The sequence below is a fragment of the Naumovozyma castellii genome, chromosome 1 (assembly GCF_000237345.1).
Source record: "Naumovozyma castellii chromosome 1, complete genome".
Classification (NCBI taxonomy): Eukaryota; Fungi; Ascomycota; class Saccharomycetes; order Saccharomycetales; family Saccharomycetaceae; genus Naumovozyma; species Naumovozyma castellii.
The window spans coordinates 1406838-1420525 of record NC_016491.1 but is presented as its reverse complement, the minus strand read 5'-3'; the positions used below and the strand labels follow the sequence as shown (position 1 = coordinate 1420525).

The window sequence follows — 13688 nt, the reverse complement described above, 5'->3', positions numbered from 1 at the left end:
TTTCTGTCATTATTAAAGTCCATTCGAAGCTCACGCGATGTGGAAAAAAACGTATGGAGCCCACCGATCACGTCAAATGTATGTTTACCTTACAGAATACATTATTAGTTCAACCAATCGCTTAAAAGGTAAAGGATCTCATGGATAAGTTACATAAGGTTGAGGTGCAAAATGGACCCAGTGAATATATCAGTGATATTGTACTCATAGATGAGAAATCACAATTCCTAGTAACCGCCTGGGACGGATCTCTATCTCAATTTGAATATAACCCTAATTTAAAAGAGGTCAGACTGATTAAGAAAGTGGTACATGAATATGCATTGTTGTGTTGTTGTTATGCGTTTGTGTTGGGCAAATTGAGAGTGTATGTTGGGACTGTTCAAGGAGAAATATTTCTTGTTGATTTCGAAAATAGTGATTTTAAACCCGTACTAGGTAACAGTACCCAACTGGGAGTATCTAAAATGGTGAATGTCGGGAATTATACATTTATTGCCAGTTCTTGGGATGGAATTTTACAGGAGATTGACATGCAAGATAATGCGGTTATCAGAACGACAAAATTAGAGAATAATACAAAAGTACTCGCGATGGATTGCGTCAATAATCTCCTAATACTGGCATTGACCGGGAAAAAAATACGATGGCTCAACTTGCCATTGAATAATAACGATAGGGGAGAAGTTACTGAAGTGGAGACTGGCTTAAAATACCAAGTCCGAGATATAAAGTTGACGTTAGAAGGTGATGGGTACGTGACGAGTAGCATTGATGGAAGGGTAGCTGTGGAATATTTTGAAGATGATTCCAGGAATTTTGCATTCAGATGTCATAGAATGAATTTAGTGGATATGCAATTTGTATTCCCCGTGAATTCTTTGGCATTTAGCCCAGCTTCACATTTATTATTTACTGGTGGATCTGACGGATGCGTTTCGTTATGGAATCTGGAGACACACAAGAAGATTAAGCAATTTCCCAAGTTTAATGAAAACAGTGTCGTTAAGCTGGCCTGTAATGAGGATATCCTGGTTGTCGGAACTTCAGATGATTCCTTTAAGACGAATGCTGTGGTGGCGGAACCACTTGAGTTACAATCAAGTAGATTATATGTATTATTTAAAGAATGATAATTTGACTGCATTTAGTAGAACCGCATACATATTCGATGCCCATCAATTTTCTTTTCTATAATATACTGTTTTATATAGTTTTTCATTAGACATCGATTTTTTTTTTAAAGCCGACAAGGAAAGACAACATTTCAGGAACCCTCATTGAACCTCGAAGAAGACCAATTGATAGAAAGGGAAAGTAGTTAAGAGAGCAATATGTTGTCCTATAATGCAATGAGGTCATGTCTTCAGGGGCAAACAAGAAGGTCGTTGATAAGGAGTATACATCTGAGTAGAAGTTTACTCAGTGCGCAGAAGTTCACTATGCCGGCCATGTCTCCCACCATGGAGAAAGGTGGAATTGTATCCTGGAAGTTCAAAGTTGGGGAACCATTTTCCAGTGGTGATGTGCTCCTAGAAGTTGAGACCGATAAGGCTCAAATCGATGTTGAAGCGCAAGATGATGGGAAGTTGGCTAAAATTTTAAAGGGTGATGGTAGTAAGGATGTTGATGTAGGTGAGACAATTGCATATCTTGCTGATGTTGACGATGATTTGTCTACATTGAAGATCTCAGCAGAGGAGGAAGAACAAGTAAAGGTCACACCAGTATCGAAGGTGGAAGAGAAGACAACCAGTGGAAATAAGGAGCCACTTCAAAATACTAAAAAAGCTAAAGAATCTCCCATTGCAACTGACAAGAATGGTGTGTTGCAAGTTGCTAAGAGTAACCAAACGTTATTACCATCTGTATCTTTACTGTTAGCAGCAAATAATATTTCCAAAGAAGACGCAATCAGGAACATCAAGGCTTCAGGGAGAGATGGGTTATTATTGAAAGGGGATGTGCTTGCTTATTTAGGGAAGATACCGGAAAGCTCGTTGATAAAAGTGTCAGAATATGTCAAGAATAAGGAGAAGCAGGACTTTTCCCATATTGAGCTGGGCAGTCTTACCAAGGCAGAGCCACCGCAATCTGAGAAATTGGAAGACAAGGCGATAGAGAAGATCAGCAAAGAGCCTGTCTTGTTGCATTCGGAGATTACTTTGAAAGTTCCTTCTAATGTAAGCAGAGAAAGATTGGATAATACAGTAAAGTCATTTATAGAGGAAGGATTTGAATATACGCACGCAATGCCATTGTCCAATATCAATTCTCAATATTTTGACGATATATTCGAAGATTTAATAACCACTGCCCCCAGGGAGCCAAGATTCCAGGTCAATTATGAATTATACTGTCCCGTTGAAGAAGAGGAAAGGTTTACGAGGAAAGATAGAGAGGACATCTTCGATCTACTGGCAGGGAGTGAGAGCAGAACCCCACTAAGGGGACCCGTGGTCAGCAACTCCGAGGCCTCGACGCCCGCCAGCGAATGGACGTTATCCTTGGAGCTGGAAGTATCAGATAAATACTCCGACAGCAAGCAAAAGGCGGAGAGGTTCCTGGAGTACATGTGGCAGCTGGACCTCAGCTGAAGCACACTACGTATACACTACTACCTTACGTACGTACATACATACCTATTTATTGCGAAACTCCGTAACGTGACACTTATATTCAGAGGACTTGGCATTGAATCATAGTGTCTGGATGGAACGGGCTTCCTCTCCAGCACCCAGAACCCACAGCGCGCAATTAGAGGAAGCCCGAGCGTCCAAATTCCACTTAAGTCACCTCTCGAGCTTACATTATTCGCTTCGCATGGTTCTCGAAATTTCAACACATCAACTTTCAGTCAAGCAATGATGGTTCATCCCATCTGTGTGTAGTCAACTTACGTAGTGATGGATCGATGGAAAATTAAGGGCTTCGATGGAACAATTCCCGTATCATCACTTCCACGCAGAGCAGAGATCCGTTTTATATAAAGGCTTACCATCGTTTACTGGATCCATTATTCTTCTTTTCTCGTTCTCTTGTTTCTTTCTTCTGTTTCAGTCTTAGAAAACCATCCCCACACATAATAAATTATTAACAATGGTTAGAGTTGCTATTAACGGTTTCGGTAGAATTGGTAGATTAGTCTTGAGAGTTGCTTTGGCTAGATCCACTGTTGAAGTTGTCGCCATCAACGATCCTTTCATCTCCAACGACTACGCTGCTTACATGTTCAAGTACGACTCCACTCACGGTAGATACGCTGGTGAAGTTTCCCACGATGAAAAGAACTTGATCATCGACGGTAAGAAGATCGCTGTCTACAACGAAAGAGACCCAGCTAACTTGCCATGGGGTGCTTCCAACGTTGACATTGCCATTGACTCCACTGGTATCTTCAAGGAATTGGACTCTGCTCAAAAGCACATTGACGCTGGTGCCAAGAAGGTTGTCATCACCGCTCCATCCGGTACCGCCCCAATGTTCGTCATGGGTGTTAACGAAGACAAATACACTTCTGACTTGAAGATTGTTTCCAACGCTTCTTGTACCACTAACTGTTTGGCTCCATTGGCTAAGGTTATCAACGATGCTTTCGGTATTGAAGAAGGTTTGATGACCACTGTCCACTCTCAAACCGCCACTCAAAAGACTGTTGACGGTCCATCCCACAAGGACTGGAGAGGTGGTAGAACTGCTTCCGCTAACATCATCCCATCCTCCACCGGTGCCGCCAAGGCTGTCGGTAAGGTCTTGCCAGAATTACAAGGTAAGTTGACCGGTATGGCTTTCAGAGTCCCAACCGTCGATGTCTCCGTTGTCGATTTGACTGTTAAGTTGGCTAAGGAAACCACCTACGATGAAATCAAGAAGGTTGTTAAGGCTGCTGCTGAAGGTAAGATGAAGGGTGTCTTGGGTTACACTGAAGACGCTGTTGTCTCCTCTGACTTCTTGGGTGACGCTCACTCTTCCATCTTCGATGCTTCCGCTGGTATCCAATTGTCTCCAAAGTTCGTCAAGTTGGTTTCTTGGTACGATAACGAATACGGTTACTCTACCAGAGTTGTCGATTTGGTTGAACACGTTGCTAAGGCTTAAATGGTCTCCCCCATTTAATCTTTTTTAGCTTTATGACATTATATATCTACGTTTCAATTAATAAATAAAATTATATACTTTAACGATAATCCATTATTGTATTTGATAATTTGTTGCAATTTTATTTTGATCTTTCGTTTTCGATATGATTGAATAAATTTTTTTTTATGATTTTATATTCTAGTACACATTCTATTCATTCACTACTATTTATTACATGATTACTCAATGTCTGACCCTTCAGAATCAGAATCAGATTGTTCATCCAATTCCTTATTCTCCAATAATGCTTGTAATTCAGCATCTTCAGTAGCAGTAACAGCCTTAGGAGCCATGGTAACATTGCAAACACCGTCGTATTTAGAAATAATTTCATTAATCTTTTCAATACTCTTTTGTAAGTGATCAATACCAATTTGCTTATCCAATGATTGTGTGGTAATGACATACAATGGAGCTGCAACCAATTTAACTTTAATTTGCATTTGTTCAGTGGACATGGCTTCTGCAGCTTTTAATGCTTCCTTGATGGCATCAATACCTTCATAGCTGAAACATGATACTTCCACATCTGCTCTAATCTTAACAGCTTGAGGAGTCAATCTCTTGGAAATGTATACTTTCAATTCATCCAAGATTTCCTTGGATGGAGGTTCAATACCTTCCCAGACAGTATCGTCAAGAATGGATAATTTAAAGGCTTCATAAGCGTTACCGAATTTTCGACTTAATGGCCAGGCAATGGTTTTATATAGATCTTCCAATGGCAATTGGAATTTCTCAGCACAATATCTCAAGATGGAATTCACAGCTTTAGATTTTTGATATTTTTCTTCACAATTAATAATATCTTCTGAAGAGACACGACGCTTGGATAAATCAATGTATCCCTTCTCCTTATCCACACGAAGAACCACAGCAACATCATTCTTCCCAACACGGATCAACTTCTGAATGGATCTGATACGTCTACGAGACAATTCACTCAATAAAATCATACCTTCAATATTGTCGTATTCTAATAATTTGACATACGCACCCATCTCGGCAATTTGTTGGACATTGACCATGACAATGTCGTCCACTTCGGGGAACTTGTTCTCATAAAAACGACAGTGATTGTTTGACATCCTCTTGTTTGCTTGATCGATTTTTTCCTCCTTATACCTAACCACTACCTTCTTACTACACACTCATCTTCTAAGATTCATCCAGATCGATCGATAAAATAAATTTTTTGCCGACGTCTCGCTGTATCATGCGCCACGAAATCCGCGTCACAGTATTTCTTGAAGGGTATAGGTACACACGCACATATATATTAATTTCAATACAGCGTTATATCACATTATATTATAAATGTTTCAGTACCCTACAGACCGCGTTTTCTATTTAACTATTTATGTTCAATATGTTCTTATCTACGAATTTCCAAACCTTCTGTCAATAACCAGAACCGTTTTCGTCAATCCAGCTACAAAGGATTCTCCTCATTTAAAACACATATCCAAAGTAATAGAGGAACAACTCTACAAACAAAAAATAACAATCCAATATGCTTCGTCAAAAATTGGTTTTGGGGACCATTTTCTTAGGGAAGACATTTTAATTCAATCCCAGGAAAATATAGTTCTGACAAATTCTGAACGCAAAAAGTCCAAATCTTGTGTTGACACTGGTGATTAAACTTGCGTAAGTTGAAATTCTAAGAATGCATATAAATTTGAGAATACAACAAAGAAGACCATGTTTTGCTAGCTTCCTGGAAATAACCGGTGATGAGGTTTCTCTTTCAAACAAGACATTTCCTTGAGAGAGAGTCTTTTCCATTTTTTCTAGAGTTGCGTCTTTCAAAGTTGCACTCATAATCAATTTGGGGTTAGAATGGTTTTCATTCTGCACGGAGTACTACAACAGCATTAAAGTCATAGAAACTGGGACAGGGATACAGAGGGACTGAGAATTGCAAAGCAAAAGGATCGAGAAAGAAGAAGAGAAAAGGACCGTCACCGGAATCTAGTAGTTGGGAATAAAATACTGTTTACAATTTAACGTATTAGCCTCCGGAGGTGGTATTCTCGTCATTTCAATTTTCTTGTCTTTTGGTTTTCTATTCTTACATGTTTGTGTCCTCAATCCAACTTCTGAGATATTGATTATAAACTTAAGCACCTGTGGTCTGTACGGAATATATACCAGGGTATATATACTAAGTTCGTTTGTTCTGAGTCTAAATCCAGTCAAAGTGGGGCTTGTACTTGAATGTTATTTTCCCATACGGGAAACCCGCAATGAGAAGGCAATGCTAGCATGATATACACAGTGAGTAGCTATTCTCTAAGACAGTTAAGTTTCTCATCATTCATTATTATTTGATCAATTTGCTGTTTACTACATACACTAGGAACCTAGAAAGAACAGTAACATTGACAACTGAAAGATCAAGTCTTAATTAACCACACTAACGAGAAAAAGGGAATAAAAAAGCATACTAATAAACATAGTAAAATATCACTTCAGAAAAAATAGAGGAATAAACACTGGAGAACATATGAGAGTAGAAAAAAGAACGAGAAGCAGACCCATTTTGATTTCTGACATAAATTTGTGATAGAATTGAAATGTCAATACAACCCAACAAAGGAATGTAAGAATGTCAGCTACTATCGTAAAAAAGCGAACCTCCATACAAAAGTCAGGAAACCAAAAAATAAAGGTTGTGAGGATACTACTAACCAGCAAAAACATTCCAAGTAGTGCCAAACTCATAAACAATGCTGCGGGTTCCTTTGTACCGTATGGCCATCTTTCAACAAATACGACTTGAGTGTTTTGGTTAAACTCGTCGGCCTGAGTTGGTAATTGTTCTTTTTCCACATCTACTGTTCTTGAATCCATTTTCTACAAATTTTTTCTCGTATTGTCTTTTAAAAGGAACAGTTCTTAGGCCTATACAGGGTTGTGTTGTAAGTTGGCCTCATAAACGACTTCATAATACCTTTTTTCGAATTTTCGAAGGGGACCAAAACGTCATCGCGAAAAAAAACTCCGACCATTTCTATTGTCTTTTTCAATTCAAGAATCATTTATTATCTTTATCTCTCACTTAATTAAAAGTGTCTTGCATTCTCTGCACTCAACTATATTTTGTAGTTGGTAACTTCTTCTTTTTACAAATACCCAAAACTATGATCTCATCTAAACCTTGGAGACACTTGAATCTATTTTTTCTTTCGTATTGTTGGTGAAGTTATACATCTGGAGTCTTTAGGGAATATATATACTAAGTTTGTCTGTCCTGAGTTTGAATCCAGTCGTAGTGGCGTTTGTATTTGAATGTTATTTCCCATACGGGAAACCCCCAATTAAAAGACAATGCTAGTATGATGTACAGAGTGAGTAAATATTCTCTACGACAGTTAATCTTCTCATGATTCATTATTATATGATCAATTTTCTATTTACTATATACACAAAAAACCTAAAAAAGAATAGTAACATTGACAACTGAAAAATCATGTCTTAATTAACCACATTAAAGAGAAAAAGGGAATAAAAGTCTACTAATAAACATAATAAAATATCAATCCAGAAAGAATAGACGCATAATCATTGGAGACACTAGAAGGATAGAAAAAAGACCCAGGAGCAGACCCATTTTGATTTCTGACATAAATTTGTGATAAAACTGAATTGTTAATACAACCCAACAAAGGAATGTTAGAATATTAGCTACTATCGTTGAGAAGCGAAGCTTCACCCAATATTTGAAATAAAGGAAAAGGCAGATTGTGTAGCCAACACTTAGCCACAAAAACAAACCAAGTGTTGTCAAAGTCAGTTGTAAAGCTGCGGGTTCCTTTGTGCCGTATGGCCATCTTTCGGCAAGTACGACTTGGGTGTTTTCGTGAAACTCGTCGGCCTGAGTTGGTAATTGTTCTTCTTCTACATCTACTGTTCTTGAATCCATTTTTTACTAATTTTCGTTGTTATTTTCTTTAAAAATAAACAGCTCTTAAGTTTGTCTATACAGGGTTGTGTTGTAAGTTGGCCTCATAAACGACTTTATAATACCTTTTTTCGAATTTTCGAAGGGGACCAAAACGTCATCGCGAAAAAAACTCCGACCATTTCTATTGTCTTTCTCAATTCAAGAATCACTTATTATCTTTATCTCTCACTTAATTAAAAGTGTCTTGCATTCTCTGCACTCAACTATCTTTGGTATTTGACAAATCCTCTTTTTTTCAAATACCCACGACTATAACCTCAACTAAACCTCGGAGACACTTGAACCTATTTTTCTCTTTCGTATTGTTGGTAAAATCATACATCGGTGGTCTGTAGGGAATATATATACTAAGTTTGTTTGTTCTGAGTCTGCGCCCAGTTAAAGTGGCGTTTGTATTTGAATGTTATTTTCCCATAAGGGAAACCCCCAATTAAAAGACAATGCTAGTATGATGTACAGAGTGAGTAAATATTCTCTACGACAGTTAATCTTCTCATGATTCATTATTATATGATCAATTTGCTGTTAATTATATAAACTAGAAACCTAAAAGAATACTAACATAAAATACTGACAACCGAAAGATCAAGTCTAAATTAACCAAAATAAAGAGAAAATGGGAGAAAAAGCATACTAATAAACATAATAAAATATCACTCCAGAAAAAATAGAGGAATAAACACTGGAGAACATATGAGAGTAGAAAAAAGAACGAGAAGCAGACCCATTTTGATTTCTGACATAAATTTGTGATACAACTGAAATGTTAATACAACCCAACAAAGGAATGTTAGAATATTAGCTACTATCGTTGAAAAGCGAACCTCCATACAAAAGTCAGGGAACCAAAAAATAAAGGTTGTGAGGATACCACTAAACAACAAAAACATTCCAAGTAGTGCCAAACTCATAAACAATGCTGCGGGTTCCTTTGTGCCGTATGGCCATCTTTCAGCAATTACGACTTGGGTGTTTTCGTGAAACTCGTCGGCCTGAGTTGGTAATTGTTCTTCTTCTACATCTACTGTTCTTGAATCCATTTTTTACTAATTTTCGTTGTTATTTTCTTTAAAAATAAACAGCTCTTAAGTTTGTCTATACAGGGTTGTGTTGTAAGTTGGCCTCATAAACGACTTTATAATACCTTTTTTCGAATTTTCGAAGGGGACCAAAACGTCATCGCGAAAAAAACTCCGACCATTTCTATTGTCTTTCTCAATTCAAGAATCACTTATTATCTTTATCTCTCACTTAATTAAAAGTGTCTTGCATTCTCTGCACTCAACTATCTTTGGTATTTGACAAATCCTCTTTTTCTCAAATACCCACGACTATAACCTCAACTAAACCTCGGAAACACTTGAATCTATTTCTGAGATTGCATTAGTAGGAAGAGGCCAAACTGAGCCTGATTACTGAGTAGCATAATAAGTTTGTATTTGAACATATTCAATGGCACTTATAGTGGAAGCCCCAAGTGGGATTGATAAAATAAATAAGTAGATTAAGTTAAATACGTTTATGAGCTATTATACAGAATATGTGTGCCTGTGCCTGAACGGTTTTCATTATATAGTATTTTTAGTGGTTGACTAAAAATATCTTGAAATCTACTTTACCCGTTTCATGAGTCATAGCCTGCCATAACAATAGTCCCATTTATGGCAAGTGAAGCAAATAGTATAACGACAGCGAAATGATAGCAATACCCAATGAAATCATTACTTCTTATGAACACCATAAAAGATAAATTTACAACGCCTAGTAATGCAAAGATTCCCAACAAACAAGCCATGAGGATTTTTCTTTCTAAGGAGAAATCCCATTTTACGAATGATAGAATAATGGGCGGGAAATATAGTAGCACCGCTATTATGTTAATTATCGTTCCCCATAGTAAGTACCAGTGACGGTCCTTCTTTCGTCTTCTCTTTCGTTCTTTTTGCTTTGCAGACCTCATTGACTCAGTATCATTGTCCTGGCTTCTTAAGCTGTCGTCCTCACTAAATTGTTTTGCTGTTGGTTCTACCCTTGTTTCACCTGGTGTTGGTCCTTCTGGTGTCGACCCTTCTACCTTTGCTTCACCTGGTGTTGGCCCTTCTACCCTTGACTCATCTGCAATCCATCCTCCTAATCTTTGTTGAAGTGTTATTTCTAAGATAAGGTCTATTTTTTGTTCAGTTGTTAGTCGTGAGGTCGATGTTTTAGCCGCCGAGGTTTGGGTCCTGTCAGCTGAAACAGTGGGTGTTGGATCCCCCATGGAAGCCTCAACTCCCACTGTCCCCGATCTTTTTCTCAAAGTAGTTGAAGTCATTTGTCACAGTTCTGTAATTAAATTGTTAGACTGAAGTTCTTTGCTCTGAAGTGGCGTATACTTAAAGTGGAGTTTGTGGTAACATACTTTATCTATGATTTCAGGGAAATGCGCGATGCGCTGCGAAACGAGGGTAACACCAACAGTGATAATAACGACAGGATAAAACTGTACCAAATGTTCTTACGTATAAATATTACAATATTCTATAAGTGGCTCAGCACCACACATGCAAAAAACTTTTAAAAAAACTTTGCTTGGCCAGCTCCTCTCTTTCACGCCTGAGTTCCTCTCTACGAACATCCAAATCCACTTGCCTTCTGCCTGTGTCTAGATCCATATCCGCCAATCCAACCATAAATTCTCTTTTCCTCACGTACAATTTATGTCCAAAGTAGCACGCTAATAAGATAGGAAACGATAAATAACCTTCAAAAAATGATTCTGCATCCGCTGAGGTCCCACCCAAAGGAAATAAAGAAGTCCAAAAAGATGCCACTAGGACAAGGAAGAGAACAATAGTACCATACCACGACCCCCATACACCTGTTTGAGACAAAAATGGAAGTTCATCTAATGATCTATTCTGCTTTGCCATGGACTGTCTGAACCTAATATGAGATAAATTGATGGCCATCCAACAGAATATGGTGGATAATCCAGAAAGGGCACTTAACCAGGTGAATACATCTGCCTGTCTATCACTAGCAGCCACAAACGACAATAGCCCAAAAAATAATGTGAATATGATAGCGTTCATAGGTCTGCCTTTCGTATCAACACGGTTTAAAATTCGAGGGACATTACCGATGTGAGCCATGGCAACCATACATCTGGAACACGCATAGACTGCGCTATTGGCTACGGAAATAATAGATATCAAGATAATGGCGTTCATTAAGGAAGGCAAACCCTTAATGCCATCGTTTTCTATGGCAATGACTAGAGGGGATGAGGCTGCATCAACAGAACTAGTACCACTCAATAGTCTTGGATCGTCGTAGGGAACCAAGCAACCAATCAAAGTTAAAATTGTGACGTATGATGCAGTGATTAACCAGAACGTTCTCTTGGCCGCCTTGGGAATAGTAGTTCTTGGATCTTTACTTTCGGCAGCCGACACAGCAGTCATTTCGATCCCACTGTAGGAAAATGCAGCTGTAACGAATACAGAACACAACCCTTTGAATTTAGTCCCTGAGTTATGACCCACAAATGAACCAGGATGATTCCAATATTTGCCACCAATGAAACCACCGTGTGGACCACCACCACATGCTAACACAATCCCCAAAATAGTGAATCCAATAATGGCAAGAATCTTAATCATTGATAAAACAAATTCTGTTTCACCAAAGGATTTCACCTCTAGCATATTAGCCAATGCAATAACGCAATAAAAGATCGCTACCCAGGCGTCAGAATTAATGGTTTCATTCCAATACTTAATAGTCATGGATGCAGCAACTAATTCCAAAGGTAACAGTACCAACCATTGCGCCAAATAATTTATATTGACAGCAAACCCGACAGATGGGTCAATGAATCTAGTAATATAAACGTTAAACCCTCCGACGACAGGAAATGCTGCGGCCATCTCACCTAGGGCATTAATCACTGTGAAAAGACAGGTACTAATGATAATCCAATCAATGACTAAACTCGCTGGGCCTCCGGATGCCAGCGCAGCACCTGAGTTGACAAATAGACCAACACCAATAGATCCACCGACTGCTAAAGTTAACAAATGACGGATGGAAAGATTTTTATTCAGATTAACATTATTGATATCATCTTCATGCGAAATTACCGAAGCAAAATCGGTAGTCGTTTGAATTTTTTCATGTGGCACTTTAGAATCCAAGGATGCAAGAGGTGAAAGAGTGGAATCCTTCTCCTCAAGGGCAAAGTTGGCATCTATATTTCCGGCTTCTGATGACTTGGAGCCTGTAATCATCTCATTCCAATATTCCCTCTTCAATGGACTCCCTAGCATATTGACTCTCACAGTGATCAAATCTGGTGAGTAAACCAATAAACTGTGCTATACTTTACAATCGCCAGTAGAAGATTTTGAAAAGTTTTGCAATAACATCAGTGGAAATTGTGTGAATGAGCTTGCATGGCGCTACGAAAAAAAAAATAATTAAGCGATGAGCAGTGTGGCACGAACAAGCTATTAAACGAACAGAAAGCAAGTGATAGCCATACATTGATGGAACATACAAACGTCTTTAAGTGTTACTTTGAAAGTGCTGGATGCAACAGTTTTGTTTTTCTTTTAAAGAGAAAGTTCTCATATTCCCCACCCTAAACCTTTGTGGAAAAAACATATTATTTTGCTAGCATGTATTCCACCTCCACATCTTATCTATGGTGTTTTTGTTTAGATGGAATACAGGAATGGTAGCTTGTATACTTTTTTGTTGCCTAAGAGTTCCTTAAACGGTGCGTTTAGAAAACAATTTGCTATCCCAAGCGTAGCTAGGTAATAAACAACTTTATAAATTTAGCCCCAGATTCAAAAGTAGTGACTTCGTTTCAAACTGTATTCTGTCCTGTTTTTTCACCAATAACACAAGGTAGACTGCTCAAAACAAGATGTTTTTTCTTGTTACAAAATGGATGTTCAAGAAACAAATACAAGCACCGAGTTTACCATTTATTGAACTTGTTAGTTCCACATTTGATTAATGAGAGTTAAGCATTTACTTATTCTAAAGAGTAGCTAGAGATATTTAAAATTTAATACCCAGCAATAAATAGAAGAGCTTGAACATTTTTTTTTCAAGATGAAGCGGTGGCTCAATGGTAGAGCTTTCGACTCCAGTTAAATTCTGGAAAATTTCGGAAACAATTGCAATCGAAGGGTTGCAGGTTCAATTCCTGTCCGTTTCATTTTTTTCGTGCTTGCTCTTTCGCGATTTTTTTTGCTGAACTTTTCCTAAACGCGTAAACAAATTAGTGAAAAATGCTTGCTTAGCTTCCTCGAGAATGAACAACGCGAAAGCGCCAAATGACAGATGCGAAATGCAAAGTGCCAGTTTCACAGGGTCCTGTACGGGTCTTCCACTGCTGTGAGATCTGAGAAGTGCTCTTCAACGCCAATTGTACTAGCTCCTCGAGCTTTCCTGTATACCCAAAATGGCGTTAATTGAGCAGACAGGAAATCAACGTGCAATTTTTTTACCTCTTTAGGAACTATAATTGGAAGGGTTAAAAATAGTAGCTCGCTAGAGTAAACAATATTTTTCTATTTACATG

At 38.2% G+C, this 13688-nt stretch overlaps 6 protein-coding genes and 1 non-coding gene across 7 annotated transcripts; 4 read left to right on the top strand and 3 right to left on the bottom strand.

The window, feature by feature from the left end:
- Positions 1–140: 140 nt before the first annotated feature.
- BUB3 (Bub3p) lies at positions 141–1133 on the top strand (the record flags this gene model as incomplete). The annotated part of the gene is made up of 1 exon (XM_003673607.1): positions 141–1133. The coding sequence occupies one exon, from the start codon at positions 141–143 to the stop codon at positions 1131–1133; it is 993 nt and encodes a 330-aa protein (XP_003673655.1).
- A 201-nt stretch (positions 1134–1334) lies between these two features.
- PDX1 (Pdx1p) lies at positions 1335–2597 on the top strand (the record flags this gene model as incomplete). The annotated part of the gene is made up of 1 exon (XM_003673606.1): positions 1335–2597. One exon carries the CDS (start codon positions 1335–1337, stop codon positions 2595–2597), a length of 1263 nt encoding a protein of 420 aa, XP_003673654.1.
- Positions 2598–3099: 502 nt separating this feature from the next.
- Positions 3100–4098, top strand: NCAS0A07140 (type I glyceraldehyde-3-phosphate dehydrogenase; the record flags this gene model as incomplete). The annotated part of the gene is made up of 1 exon (XM_003673605.1): positions 3100–4098. One exon carries the CDS (start codon positions 3100–3102, stop codon positions 4096–4098), a length of 999 nt encoding a protein of 332 aa, XP_003673653.1.
- A 221-nt stretch (positions 4099–4319) lies between these two features.
- Positions 4320–5228, bottom strand: NCAS0A07130 (uncharacterized protein; the record flags this gene model as incomplete). The annotated part of the gene is made up of 1 exon (XM_003673604.1): positions 4320–5228. The coding sequence occupies one exon, from the start codon at positions 5226–5228 to the stop codon at positions 4320–4322; it is 909 nt and encodes a 302-aa protein (XP_003673652.1).
- A 4506-nt stretch (positions 5229–9734) lies between these two features.
- NCAS0A07120 (uncharacterized protein) lies at positions 9735–10424 on the bottom strand (the record flags this gene model as incomplete). The annotated part of the gene is made up of 1 exon (XM_003673603.1): positions 9735–10424. The coding sequence occupies one exon, from the start codon at positions 10422–10424 to the stop codon at positions 9735–9737; it is 690 nt and encodes a 229-aa protein (XP_003673651.1).
- Positions 10425–10641: 217 nt separating this feature from the next.
- On the bottom strand, positions 10642–12420 carry HIP1 (histidine permease; the record flags this gene model as incomplete). The annotated part of the gene is made up of 1 exon (XM_003673602.1): positions 10642–12420. The coding sequence occupies one exon, from the start codon at positions 12418–12420 to the stop codon at positions 10642–10644; it is 1779 nt and encodes a 592-aa protein (XP_003673650.1).
- An 834-nt stretch (positions 12421–13254) lies between these two features.
- NCAS0Atrna5W lies at positions 13255–13322 on the top strand. The gene is given in 2 exon segments: positions 13255–13322; positions 13286–13322. It is a non-coding gene; the product is annotated as a tRNA-Trp (tRNA).
- Positions 13323–13688: the final 366 nt, after the last annotated feature.